Genomic DNA, 14,397 nt, shown 5'->3' on the forward strand with positions numbered 1-14,397 from the left:
TCTCATGGAAATTAAGAGATGGTGTCTTTGGAGTTTTCTTTTTTTATTTTAAATTAGAGGAAGCCAGTAAAGGAGAGCTCTGCTCAAATTTTGTCTAGTGTATTTTGCTGGTAACTTTGGTCATTAAACATTTAATAGTAATGGATAACCCAGTTAATACATGAAGTAATACACGTCCTTTGCTTAGGGTTAATGAACTTACTAGATTCCACCCTCATGTTACTGGCAGGTATCTGAGGAAATGCTATAAGAACGTTCTGTGTCTTTGACATGATGTACCCTGATGGCTTTTGTTATTCAAAACCTTCTTGGGCTCGGTGGAGATGTAGCCAGAATATGCTGAATCTACTTGTTGATTGACAAACAATAATTAGACATTAGAACTGTTTTCAAATGCAGTCTGAAGTAGGAGTATTCTCAGATTTGGTGCTTACTGGACAGAAACATCAGTTACTGCAGTTTATGTGATAATTGCTGTAGAATGGGATGGCTGAACTGAGCAAGTAAAGAAAACCCAAGTTGTGTCCTGAGCTGGCAGTATTGTAGGATGTGGTCTTCCCAGAATCTGCACTTCAGAACAGTACTTGCCTTTTCTGTGTATTTTTTTTTGCCCTCATGCCTTACTGCCTATGTTACACACTTGCAGCATGTGGAGATGTTTGCACATGTAGTTTGATGGTTAAGGTGATGGAATACAGGGTGGTTCCCAATAACTGCTACTGCTCCTGGCTACAGAAGCTCTTGTGGGTCATACAAAAGGCAGCTATTGAGAATAATAGAAATCATTCCAATAAGGAATCTGTCAAACATTTGAGCAGCTTTGTGAGACTGTAATTGTGAATAGGAAAGACCAATTAAAATAATTCCTCTTATAAATATGCTTTTGACCCCTCAGATCTCACTGCAGGCTGTGTTGAGTACTGTGCAGCCGTAGGATTTTAAGTGTGAATCTGGGCAATTCTCAACACTGTTTGTATTCGGTGCATTCCTGCAGTACAGTGGAAACAAAACACTTAAATTTGAGAGACCTGACACGAGTTGCAATTTCTAGATCAGTTTGAAGCTTACAGAGCCATGGGGGCGCAGGAAATTTTTTTGCTTCCTTCAGTTTGTAGTGAGGGTGATGAGTTCAGAAGCTTTATTACATTTTTCTGTTTGCATTTGCATGTCAATTGATGTTGGTATCTACAGGACTCACTCCCTTTCCAAAGCAGACTGTTTTAGAGGGTTGAAAGCTAGAGTGAAGTCTGTAGTCAGCAGAACCCCTGGAGATTTTTGCACTACATCTAAGAGATTCTTGAGAAATAATTGACAAGAAAAGCCTTATTACCATTGAGCTTCAATATACAGGAGTCTGCAATTCTAATGGAAAAAAATTCAGGGAAAACAAGTGACTGAAAGATCAGTATGCTTAGTTTCAGTTGCTTTTCTTTTAGCCTCTTTCTCTCCTGCTGAGAAGGAAGAAAAAGAAACTTTGTAAGATCATGCAGTCCTTGCCAGCTGATTTCAGCTGAACTTAACCTTTTTAAGATTTTTGTGTCTTTCTTATTAATAGGTGGCTTAGTAGAGGAGAAAGTGCCAAATCTATGAGGAAAAAAATCCATAGAAAGAGAGTATTTCTGGAAGAGAATTTTTATCCACAAGTTTTCTAGTACCCCTTTAGAAACTTGTCTTGTATCTTGAAACAAAGTTCATTAATTCTGGTTATTATGGATCTACATTCCTTTTGGACTAGGATGGAAGGTGAGAAGTTTAATTTATAGTTTATTTTGAACATTTCTTGGAAGCTGTATCCTTGGTACTCTCTTCAGCTGGTAGTAGTTCATAACTGAAAAGTTTCAGCGGTTTTTTGCTTTAATTGATTAGGAAACCATCTACGGCCTTCCAAAGAGCTGTTTCACCTTGTTAAGTATTGGTTTCCTGTTTAAAAAACACAAGATTTGAGGCAAGAAAATAAAATCCATAGGATGTTTAGCTCCAAGGACCTGTATTTCATGTCCTGTCAAGGGAATCCGGTGTATCAGGGTTCTAGTTTTGTTACCTTAGATTTCAAGTAGCTAAACTTTAACTGTTGGGCTAACATTATTGCTCCAGAATTAATGGTGTAAAATTCAGGTTAGATTAATACAAAGATGTATTTCTTCTGAAATCTTTAGTTGCTAATGTAATGCTAGCATTAGCAATCTTAGATGGTATGATTGCATGTGCTGTATTTCAAATATTGGACAAACAAGTTGCTTAAAGTTGGGTGTCAGGATAACAGTTTTTGGCCATTTCAGCATTAAAGGCAAATGTGGCGCTATCATGGAGATAAATACTATATATTGAGAATATTTCTATTTTGTTTTTGTGATGCTGCCATAATTGTTCTTTAGAACACAGGAGGAACGATGCCCTTCTCTTTTTGTGGTGCTTTTCTGTATTTGTGGTGAATTCCAACTCCAGAGCTGTACATTTAGCACTTGTCACTGCTTAAATTCTCCTTTACATGTAGGCTTCCTACTAGAGAACACAACAGGGGGTTTTGTGTTTTGTTTTTGTTTGGTTGGGGTTTTATTTTGGTGGGTTTGGGGTTTTTTTCTTGCTGAGACAGAACATATGTTCTGAGAGCAGCATGAATATATGCAAACCCTGATTTTTTTTGTTTGTTTTTGGTTGTGTTTTTTGTGTTGTTTGGTGTTTTTTTGTTTGTTTGTTTGTTTGTTTGTATTTTTGGTTTTTTGGGTTTTTTTTTTTTGTGTGCCATCAGCATGCTTCTGAAGGGAATTCCTAAAGTTAATGGATATTGTTATTTTGAAGGCTGTTTTCCTGTCTGTATACAGTATGCTGGCATTATAGTTTAGGGATGAAATGCCCTGCTGTTAGTACAATTGTCTATTTTTTAATAACTTCTGAGAAGTTGTGTCTTAAGAACTGGCTGATGTGATATTTGGGTGTTACAGCATGACTAAATTGAAGGGCCCCTCAATCAAAATATTGTACTTTAAGGATTACTTTTAATTAGCCTGTTTAGTCGTATTGGAAAACATAAGATACAACCCATGGAGTTTTTTCAGGTACCTAAGAGAAGATAGATTAATAAAACATGAGATGTACTTTAAAGGCAGAACAAACCAAAACGGGTTAAACACTATGGAAAAATGTGTGCTAATACAGCTGGAGATAAACTAGTGAAGGCAGTTTTGTTAAAAAACACAGTTAGTAAGAATGAAAGTTGACTGCTGCTCCCTACAGTGGTACCGTTTGTGTCTGAACTCAATTAAATGGATGTTTGTATATGTTAGGCAGAGAAAATCATCTAATACCTTGACTCTGATAGGTGGAAAAATGCTTAAAAGTATAAAGCATGTTTATATTAATAAAAATGTGTGTTAAATTGAGACAAAGTGAAATGTGACCTTGGAATTTAATACAGCAAAACTGAAACAAGGCATCAAGATACAATTGTGTTTGATTTCATGCCAACAGGGGAATTCTTCTCTTAGGATGGGATGTGTGAGGCCACATTTTAGCAGTGGGGGAGATCAACAAATTTTGAGGTAGCTCCAATAAGAGCAGCAAGAAATAGGAGGTAGTCTATTGAAAAAATACTTCAGCTTTTTTATGTTTATTTTTATAGATACATTCTCTGCAAACAAAGAAGTAGTTGTCTAATTTTTGTCAGAAGAGCATCATTTTGACATAGAGCTCCATTGTAGTTGGGTGTGCTTTGGATAGCATAGTTTCTTCAGCAACTAAAAAGCAGAAAGACATGAATTTTTTAAAATCAAGGTGACCATTCTTTTTTAGTTCCTTAAAATTACATGAAACCCCACTGTGCATGTTAAAATTATAAGGGAAGCATGCTCATCTTTCCCAGTGTGCTTAGCAGATGTAGATTTAAGGCTTCCTGAAGTACAGGTCTGAGTATAGCAGCTGAACCATTTTGAACTAAAGCAGAATATTGCCCTAATTTCTGAAGCAGAGAAGAAGTATTTCTTTAAAAAATAAAACAGGAAAAAATACTTCTGATATTCTCAGTAGGTTTTTTCCACCTTTTTAAGCACAGCATTTGCTGAATAACATAGTCATAAATCTGCTGCCCACTTGTAATCTCAGTGGCTGCTGGGCACAGCCTCTGTGTACATAGGAAATGGCAAAATTTAAGCTGCGGTGAAACTGCTGGAATTGGGGTTTTTAAAATGGCTTTTGTAGTTTCTGAGTTTTTTGAGCTAGTTGACCTATATGAAGATAGGAAAGGTTAAGTGTATAATCTGTTAATGCTACTTAACCATTAATTAGAGTCGAGCTTAATTGTCCCATTTTACATGTGCTCTGTGGCAAATATACACAAATGTGTTGTCATTCTGGTTCGTTGTATGTTTGTGAACTTGGTTGTGCCTGAGCTACCCAGTTTTCCAGGATGCAGTGTCCTGTGTCCTTAAAATAAGTCTTCAGTATTTTCTTTCACTTTTTTCCCCCTGGTTTAAATTTTAGTATTGGTAGTAGAAGACACTGCAACTTAATATTAGGGTGCTAATGTAACAGCATTCACACTCGTGCTGCAGCTTCTGTATTAGTATTTATATTTTTAATTGTATATAATTTTGCTTAAGCAATCATGCCAGATTCAGGGTCTGATTTAAAGCACATGTTCTAATTCTGTGTTGGTACTCTATATATACTTGACTACAAAACAGCTTTATTTAGCAAGAGGTTGGCTACTACGGAGAACTTCGTCAACTAACGTGAAACTGAAATATTCTGATACATCACTTTGCCTGCTAAATATGCAGCATGTTTGTGCTCAGCCTTTTGCTGAGCAGTTCATAGGGAGGATGATTTGATCACAACATACAAGTGAATTTTGGTATTATAATGCCTGGAAATCCTAATCTGGTAGCTCTTGCTGGATTTTTTTTTCCAAGCTGTTCTCCTTCTTACTTGGAGTGAGTTTGAGGACAATAAAAGTGAAAATGTCTACCTTCTATATGCAGGGGAAGAGAGGACAGAAGGTACCAAAACTTAGCATGTTTTTTTCCTAGCTTATTCCTATGAACACTGAAAACCAGTTGTTCTGTGAAGCAGAAAACAGTAGATTGTTTCATTCCCATGTGAATTTTTAAAAATGAATTCTTCTATATCCTAGTTAAGACTATATAAATAAACCTTACCTATTTTGCTAGATGTTACTTGGGTACTATTAGCATTATTACCTCACTGTTTTAGTCAAGGGGTCTTCTATGATAAATATAAGAAAAATACAAAATAATGCACTTAAAACTGGTTAAAAATATGGCACATGGAAATGGAGGATGTCCTGTTGAGGTTATATGTATGCCATTTTATATCTAGCTCTGTTTTTCTTTGCGGATGTCATTACGAGTTCATGTGCACTGGCTGGAATCTAAATGTGGGCTAGGTTCAAATTGCCTCTAAAAATGCTTGGTTAACCTGAGGTAAAACCCCAAAAGCTTTTTTCAGCCTACTATAAAAGAAGGTTCCAGCTGCTACAGAAGTCAGTTGTAGCAATATTAATGGGAATTTTAAATTAAATAGCCTTGTGTTACTGAGTCAAGATTTCTGTTCATTTGCAGGTAATGTTCACATTATCTGCTTGACACATATCAACCAAGCAATGCTGAGGAAGAGTACAGGGCATTAGGGTTATTTTTGTTTGATTTTGTCTTTGCCTGTGTCCTGTAATCTATTCAGAGCATATCTAGATCACCTGGGCAGGAACACTTGCTAGCCAGTACACTGACCTTGCTGTAGCATTCATGACTGCCTTGTCCGATGGAAACACACTGATGGTGGTGTGGGAGACTATAGACAAAATCTCATCTGGGTGGAGATTAAGTCTTCCTAGTAGGTTTGGTTACATGTACTTCTTTAATAAGGCATTTGTCCTAACTTAATTGGAAAATATGTTTTTAAAGCCGCTGAATTATAGTAGGAGGGCTTAGTAAGTGACCTGGGACGGGAGAATCCTAAGCCTTGCATGCAGATAATTTTTCAGCTGTTGGAACCAGTGTAGTCTTCTTGTGCAAAAGCTACCTGAATTTGCATTTAACCACCTCATCTTGCATGGTAGCTGTTCTGGAATGGTGACTTCTGATGAAGTCCTTGAGTGACTGTTTTTATCACAAAAAACCACATTATTCTGCATCAAATTAACTTTGCTGTGTTGTTAATTAGAAGATAGTTTTGCTCTACATTTGCCAGTTACTATAAATAAAATATATATCCTGACACAGAAAAACTGTAGGAAGTGTGGTTTTACTGGATTTTAGGTATAACAAGATGAAAAAGGCAAAAGCTAAACTCTGAGAGTCTAGAATTTACTTTTGCAGCTTAATGTACCCTGAAGCCTCAGTTGCAGAGTTCTTTAAGCTAGCTTGCCGCAGTTTGCCTTTAAAATCCAAACAGGTTAATTTTTGGAAAGTCAGCCTGTCTTGATAAAGTTTTGGGGACAAGATTTTTTCTCAGATGTGAATTTAAAGGTGACTGTTTTAAAGATGATGAGCTGTATTTGGCTGTTTCATGCTCAGAAAAAGTTGAGGTTGGCTGTGTCAGTCTCTGTAACGTTCTGCTTCAGTCAGATAATGTGAAGTGAAACTCTACTACCATGGACTGGCCAAGTATAGGGTCAGCTTAAATTTATGTAACTTCTCTTGGTGTTTTTCTTTACAAAATTTAACCTTTTAAATGATGCAGCTAGTGTTAGATAACTTGGTTAAGCTTAAATGCTTCTTCCCCTTTGTGTTCTTAGGCCATTCTTCTATTGTTTAGGTAATATTCTACATATTAGTTGTTGTTGAGCAATCTTGAGCATTGCTTGCTCTGTTTGTTTTATGCAAAGCTGTTCAAAACAGGATTCATGACTGGATCAGTGCATTAAAAAGAACAAGGTTGCAGATAGCTCTTCATTGTAAGTTGAATTATAGTATGCAACTCCATTTCCTTTTTTCATATTGGTTGTTAAGAAACTTTGAAATAATTGTCTATTTTCCAGCTTACTAGATATTATTCTATTTGCATGTGTCTGATATGGGTGTGTGTATACATACATGTAATAAGTGCATGTTGGCAGTTACTACACTTAAAAACCACCAGGTATCAACTGACAGGTAGAGACTTCTTGGCAGGGCATAGGTGTTCAATACACAACAAAAATGGCTCTCAAAGTCACTTTGAGTTCTGTGTTTGGGAAAAGCCTGCAGAAACGAAGGAAGTGCCTTTCTGTAAGGTAAGTGTACAGACATTAGAGGAGCAGCAGAGAAATCCAGAGGCCACACAGAAAGTCAGAGGCAGAGCCAGACTTGAACTCAAAAGTTCCTGGCTTGTGGCCTGGGGCTAAAGCCAGTCATACACAGCTGTATTGAATTGTGAATAGAATGATGCTTTTTTTTTTTTTTTCCCTTCATGGATTTAAGGGAACAAGGCTGATTTAACAGAAATTGTAATGTGGGTAAAGAGATGGAATTGTGTCATTCACCTTTCTCAAAATTTCAAGTGCTAAAACTTTGGTGTTAAAAGTGGGTTCAGCACTTGTGGGTTTCCATTTGCCAAGGAGCACGATTAACATAGCTGGGTCACAAATTATGACAAATCCTAGTGCAGTGCCTTGAGGTCAGACTAAGGGCTTTTTCTGAGTGTAGAGGAATTCAGGCTTAAAAGCTACTGCTCTGCATGCTACCTTGAGAAACACTGATGACATAAAGAAAATGCCCTGAAATTTGATTTTCTTTGATGTTTTAAAATAGAAGTGAAAACCTAGTTCAGAGATGGTCTGCCTGAAGTTGACTGTTTATTAAACTGAAACTCACATTCTGTATTTAACACTTTTGGAGTTTTTATTGAGGTTTTAAACATTGTTATCCTTCAGTGCAGTATGAAAGAAGCGAGAGCCTGCTGTAGGTTTGCTGCCCGGTATTTTCTTCCTGAAGTAAAAGCTTGGAGTAGCTTCTATTGAATGTATGGGCAGCTCTAGTTAGTTATTTCCAGAGCTCCCTTTAGGAAGAAGGCTTTGATCTAAAATATTATTATAGAATGAACATCACCATTATGAGTTATTTTTCTTTGCTGTTAAAAATCTTGACGGGGATTTTAAAGTCCGTTTCACAGGACTTTAAAGGGACTTCCAGGTAAAATGTCATTAATAGCAAGCTCTAGTAGCAATGTAAAGTTTTTCCTCTTTCTTTTTTTTTTTTTTTTTTTTTGACATGGGGTGACTTTATTAATCTGTGTGCTGTGTCTTGCTAACTGAGGCTTTTTGCAAATGTATAGTAAGGTCATTTTCCTAAATTCTGAACGTGGAACTTAGCCAGAGAATACAAACTAAAAAAAACCCAGAACCAAACAAAACAGAGGTGGTTTTTGTTTGCTTACCAGGAAGTAAGTTTCATTTTGTTTGTTGAAAGTAACAAAACGCTAAATAGTTTTAAAAAGAAGTCCAGGTATCAAAAGCTTAACAGTAAAATATCTCACTCCTGAGGCGTTGAAACACTGATGTCTCCTGGTGTGTGCAGTGTGACTATGCCTTATTCTTTGGAAAGAATTGACTCTGAGTGGTGTGCGCTTTGAGGATGCATCTAAACATTTCATTGGTAGTTAATGAAAATCAGAATAATTAATTTGAGTATTACAGTGGTCTGCTTTTTTATTCACCCTCCTTTTTTATGCACTGTCATGGTTTAAACCCAATGAGCAACCAAATGCCCCACAACCACTCACTCCAAACCGTGGAAAATCCTTTGCGTTTCCCTTTCGGTTTCATCTGTTTGAGTGTTTACAAGTCCCACTTGCCTTTGGCTGTGGCTTCAGAAGACATTTAAACTGTGTTTGTCAGGTTTGTTGCATAAGCCTAGACTACTTCAGAGGTAGATTTTGTTCTGGCAGTTCTTGCTTTATTCACCTATTACAGTTGGTAATATATTGTTAGTAAACTGTGTAGTTCTTCCCAGCAGGTCTTCCAGAAATACTGTAACCGTGTAGTGATGAGTTGCTGAGTTGGAGGTTGCTACGCAGTCATCACCAGTAACAGTGTTATGGGCTAGATTCTGCAGTGGTGAGTGGGAGACCCAGATGAGCTTGTTTCATTATGAGCTGTGTTGCCCCTTTATTTAAGTTGGTAGCATAGCCTCAGTGACTGTGTAAAGTTTACCCCACTGTCTTGTTAAAACAAGATGTTAGTTAAGAGTAAGCATATAAGGGCTGGTTTAACTAAGAATTTTTCCAGTGAAGCCAAATGTATTTTTTCTTTCTTTTATACTCTTTAGAAAGAGTGTAAGAAGAAGTTGGGTGACTCTTACTTTGTGCACTTCTCCATTTAGGTCAATCAAGTGTAGGTCACATTTACTGATAACCATAAGTCCAGTGGGCACCTCCAGCTTAGCAGATAGATTTGATTGAAGCTAAAGGTCTGGTCTTTCACCTAAAATTTGGAATTTTAAATGCTTACATGTGTGACTGAATTCTGTATTGCTTCTACTATAAGGTCATGCTAATTTTCTGCTAAGTAGCATTAATCATTTACCCAAAACAGTGGCTTCACAGAACGACTCTTTGCACTGGCAGTACGTATGGAAGCATCAATAAGCTGACAAATTAGATTTGAGGTTCTAGTGTTTAAAGGGTTTTGCTTCCAGCAGGAAATAGTCTCCCACATCAGCTTACGTATTTTAACCTTCAACTTTATATAGCAGCAAAGAGTTGACCTGTCTTTATGCAGACTGCCTTTCTTAAAGAGGATGGAGAGAAGGCTTAACTGTATAGATCAGCAGTGCAGTGTTTTGTGGAGCGGTGAATATCTTACATCTGTGTCATGATCATACACTGGTTTTGTCTAGTATCTAAAAAAAGGAAACTGCTGTGTTGCACACTTGTGACATTTATCGCTGGTTGATAGGAAGGGTTAGTTCTTAATTAAAGATAAGTCTTCAGATCGTCTGTCAGCAGAGGTCAGAATTACATTCATCACTGGAAAGGTGCTGAACTTAGGTGGCTCTGTGTGCTGAACGCTTTTCTGATTTAGCAGTTTCTGATGCTGGGAAAGAGTGCGCACTTCTAACCACTCAGAAGTAAAGAATGTCTGTTACTCTTTGAAGATTATAGTCTGTGAGTTTTATGCATTTATTTCTTTGTGTCTCATGACATCACTGAACATGAGAAATGTGTGGTTTTGATTAAAAATAATATTGCGTAATGCAGCAAGGCAAAAAGTAACCTAAAAGTAGCAAACACTACTTGGATGGAGAATTTAACAAGACAAATCAGCTTAATCTTGGTACTTCAAAAATATGATAAATGCTAAAATTTAATTTATATCACTATAATTTTTACCTCACTTTTTCTCTTGTAACTTAATGTTTTTATTTTCTGTGTACCATTGTGGTCATGCTCTTCTGTAATCTCTGAGGTGGCAGTTCAGTGGTTTCCTCATTCTGGATTATTTTCTGGATTACATCTTTAGAATTTCCCTCTTCTGTAACAGGAAAAGAGAGTGGCCATTCCTGGACAATTATCCATAGCCATGTTGTGTGTGGTTTGCAAGTTCCTGTCATCTTAGAATTGTTGTATGTTGCAGCAACTTTCTGATGAGAATGTCCATGTTGTGAAGCTTACCAAGAACATGAGGAAAAATTACAGCTTAAAAACCTTCAAAGAGTGAGGCATTGCTACATTTCTGTGCATTATGTGCACATAAACTGTGCTTGTATGTATGAGAAAAAAGGGTATTTTTCCCTAAGTGTGGAAACTGATATTTATTTGCTTTCTGAACTACACTGTGAAAGTTTACCTAGGAGGATGCTAAAGTAGAAGGAATTTTCCTTGATACATACTCAGTCATATCATAACATGTAGATGTATGATACAATATGCTTAGGAATTTAATGTTGGCCTTTAGAATTATTGTTAAAGAGTTTGTTCATCACGGGGAAAGAAGGGTGCATAGTAATGTCAAATCTGGTGTTCTTCAAAAGCACATCAACAATTTTAAGTCTTTGAAATTCAGGGAAGTGTATGGTAATGCCACTTATGCTCACCATTATGTTTTGGTGGTCTGTGTCTTTTCCACTGTTTTTTACAGTATCCTGTGCAAATAGCAAACCAGTAGATTACAGAGAGCTTTGATGTGATGCTGTTAACTGGGAAGAGTGATCAGCATTGTATATGAGTGATGAATTTGCATTTGAGGATAGTCAGAAATAAAGTTATAGGTATTGAGAGTGCAAGTGGTGTTTGTAGATGCTGCATGCCTTGGTGAGGGTATTTGGTTCTGTATGCTATTCTGAAATCTCAGGTAATCATTTTCTTAGAATGCCAGGTCAAAATTATCACATCTTTGTCCTTAAAACTCTAGTGGTTATATGAAGAGATGAGTTTCAAAAGACTTTGATTTTTTGGCTGCTTCTGTAGCTTCAGAAGGAAGGATTTTTAGTTTCTTGCAGTTCAAAACAAGTCACATCTTGCACTTCTGTGTTGTTTTCATTTTTCCTGTTTCCTACACACAGTTTCTTTACAATTCTCAAGTTTTCATTCTGCATGCCAATGAATAATTTCAGATTACATCTTAATAAGGCACGAGTCATGACATGGAGTATTGAGTTGTGATGTTTTGAATAATTTACTGATCTCATTTTTGAATGAAAAATGACTAATGAAGAGGATGGGCCAGCTGGTTGCAGTAAGAAGGGTGAGAAGCAGCCTCTGGGGATGAAATGCTTCCACATCAGGCTCTGCAAAGAATCTCTGTGTTTACCATATAACCTAAGCATCAAACACAGTCATTTTTCAGTGTCCTTGAGATCTTGATGCTTTAGAATTGGATATTGAGTCTAGAATATCTCTTTATTGTAAGCTGCTTCACCAGAATAAAGTTCAATTTTCTTCAGTGTTTGAGAGTGTATCAAATTTCTTAGTAAGTGCCACCTTCCATTTATTCAGTCATGTTTTAGGAGTAAGTCTCATGCTTTGGCCTTCAGAAAGTCTGTAGCAATGCAGCAAAGAGAAGACTTTAATTCCCTTGTGATTTACCTAGTTTCTTGAGCAGGGTGTGCAGTCCGTCATCCTCACAGAGGATCTAATGAGATCTGATGCCTGCCTGTCAGCCTTTTAAGAGCAGGTGCAAGCTCCCAAACAAGAAGAGGGCATGGTGTGTTAGCAGAATGACTCACTTCAGTGTCGTGTGCATCTTAAAAATATTGCTTCATCTTATGAATGGTGCAGTGCATCTGATTGTAAAAGCCATTTGAAGGACATGGTTTATGTGATTTAATTTATCAAGGTAACACTTATCAGTGTTTAAATCTTCATACAGAAGTGGGGAAGGAGGAAGTTTATATCCGTTTTCATATTGTAAAGAAACCTTGAAATGCATGCCAGAGTTGATGTATGATAGGACAGCATTTTAATTACACATCTACAGTGATAAATGTATTTAAGCTTTTTTTTTTTTTCCACTGTGAAACACCTGGCTTGCAATTTAACATTGCTGTTTCACCAGATTTTAGTTTATCACCTGTGGTTACCTATGGACAACAAATATTGAATAGTAGCTTTATAAAATAGAGTGATTTCTTGATACAGTAAATACTGTATCTCTTTACTACTGGCACAGGGAATCCTGACCTTATTTAGTCTGCAGTGGAATCTTGATGACCTTACTACATCCATGGTCTGTAACAGTATAGTTGTAACTCCTTTCTTTGTACACATGCAGTCCTCCATGACTTAGAGTGACTCATAAAAGTGTGAGAATATGCTGCAATACAGTTAGACATTTTGCACGCGATATCCATTACTAGATAAAAGCTAGGGATCAGCAGCTTTCTGAAGTGGCTTTCTAAGTGGCAGTGTGTTGATTAGACTCTTCAAGATTTTTTTGTTGAGGACTGGGTGATTATTTAATTCAGTAAAACTCAGCAACTTTGGGCTGTTGATTTTTGAAGAATTAGTGGGGGTGGTACACCATTTATTGAAGCCAAACTGTTAAATTTCGTCAGTCCTCTGTTGAAGGCATAATGCTTGAATGATAGCATAAACTATGTTAAGTAGCTGTTGTCCCATGTAATGAGTAGGAAAAATTGCTTTATGTGATGAAAGCTGTGTACCAAATATAATATTGAATTGCTCTATGGTTTTGTGCTATAGGAGAACTTGAGATAAAGTTATAAGGGTGATACACACCTTTATTGCCCAGAGACTTCAGTTTCTGCTGCTAGATTATGTCCTTTCAAAAGGGTGAAAAAATCCAAAACACGATGTCATTCAGTAGCCAAATGAAAAACATACTTTGTTATGTAAAACACAAAACACAAACCTGTTTTCCTTTTGGCCAACTAACTCTTTGTCAGCCTTCACTGAATCTTGTTATTTTGGTGCAAAATAAAATTGGTTGTTGAACTATTAAGAATATTAAAAAAAAAACCAAACCTCTGAAAAACCTGAAGGGCTGTTGGGGTGACATCTGAATTACACCATTTTTCATTTAACTTCTTTATTAACATTGCAACAACAGTCTCCTTTTCTCATACAGAGTTCACTGCAAAGTGAATCTGCAAATATTTCTAGTGCTACTTGTTTTGTCTTACATAAAAATGGTAGTCTTTTGCCAAAGCAAAAGTATTTTTTGCTGACATTAATGTCAGATTCCCTTTTTTGAGGGGAAAAATGAGTAATGAAAATTAAACTGAATTTAAAGTGCATTTTTAACAGGAGTTCAGACCTAGTCATCTTGGGGATTTTTCAGTAGGTTAACAACAATTTTAAGAAATACAAAAAATAATTTCACTCCTGTCATTAAAGTCTGCAAATGTGGCAGTACATAGGTGCAATTAACTTGAGTATGTTTTGGTATGGTCAGCTTTCACAGTAGAACTATCAGATTGGTTTCTTGTGGTAGCTACGGTCATTGGAAAGACAAAATGCAAGAGAGTCATGTTTGTTGCAGGTCAGATGTGGGCATGTTATCTCAAGTTGTAAGATCACCGAGTACTCATTAAAGTGATGACTCCATTATAGTTCGTAAAACCAGTACCTTTGGACTTGTGGTTATTTCTTTAAAGAATGGATATTGAGTTCTTAAAAAAAATGGTATTTTGCTTCCTTAATTACTGGAGTACGTGATTGAATGTTAAGAAGTAGCTTACTTGTACTTGTGAGGTCTGAATTCATATTTGAATTGTGTCTGAGCTCCATATTACTGGGTAATTTTAATTTACCAAAGAGTATCACTCATACTTATCTTCACTAAGGAAAGTTGCCAAACAAGAAACACAGAATTTTTTAAAAATCTCATGAGAACTGTTTGCTGTGTTTGGAGGAAGACAGAATTAATGTCTCCTGAGAATGCTGCCTGAAATTTAGTGTGGTCTTTGCAGGATTGCACATGACCAGGTTATATAGTAATGTATT

The 14,397-nt window shown here is 36.6% G+C and overlaps 1 protein-coding gene across 26 annotated transcripts in view; it reads left to right on the forward strand.

Annotated features, from left to right (window-relative positions):
- TNRC6B (trinucleotide repeat containing adaptor 6B) overlaps window positions 1-14,397 on the forward strand; it is a 130,619-nt gene that overhangs the window by 53,004 nt on the left and 63,218 nt on the right. Inside the window, exon 1 of one of the 26 annotated variants that reach the window (XM_068191341.1) lies at window positions 6,986-7,228. The exons of the other annotated variants lie outside the window; for them this stretch is intronic. Within the exon in view, the coding sequence (XP_068047442.1) occupies window positions 7,155-7,228 (74 nt within the window). The 5' untranslated portion in view covers window positions 6,986-7,154. Of the gene's footprint in view, window positions 1-6,985; window positions 7,229-14,397 lie in introns of those variants that run through there. 26 annotated transcript variants of the gene reach the window in all.

Source organism: Anomalospiza imberbis, chromosome 5 (genome assembly GCF_031753505.1).
Source record: "Anomalospiza imberbis isolate Cuckoo-Finch-1a 21T00152 chromosome 5, ASM3175350v1, whole genome shotgun sequence".
Lineage (NCBI taxonomy): Eukaryota > Metazoa > Chordata > Aves > Passeriformes > Viduidae > Anomalospiza > Anomalospiza imberbis.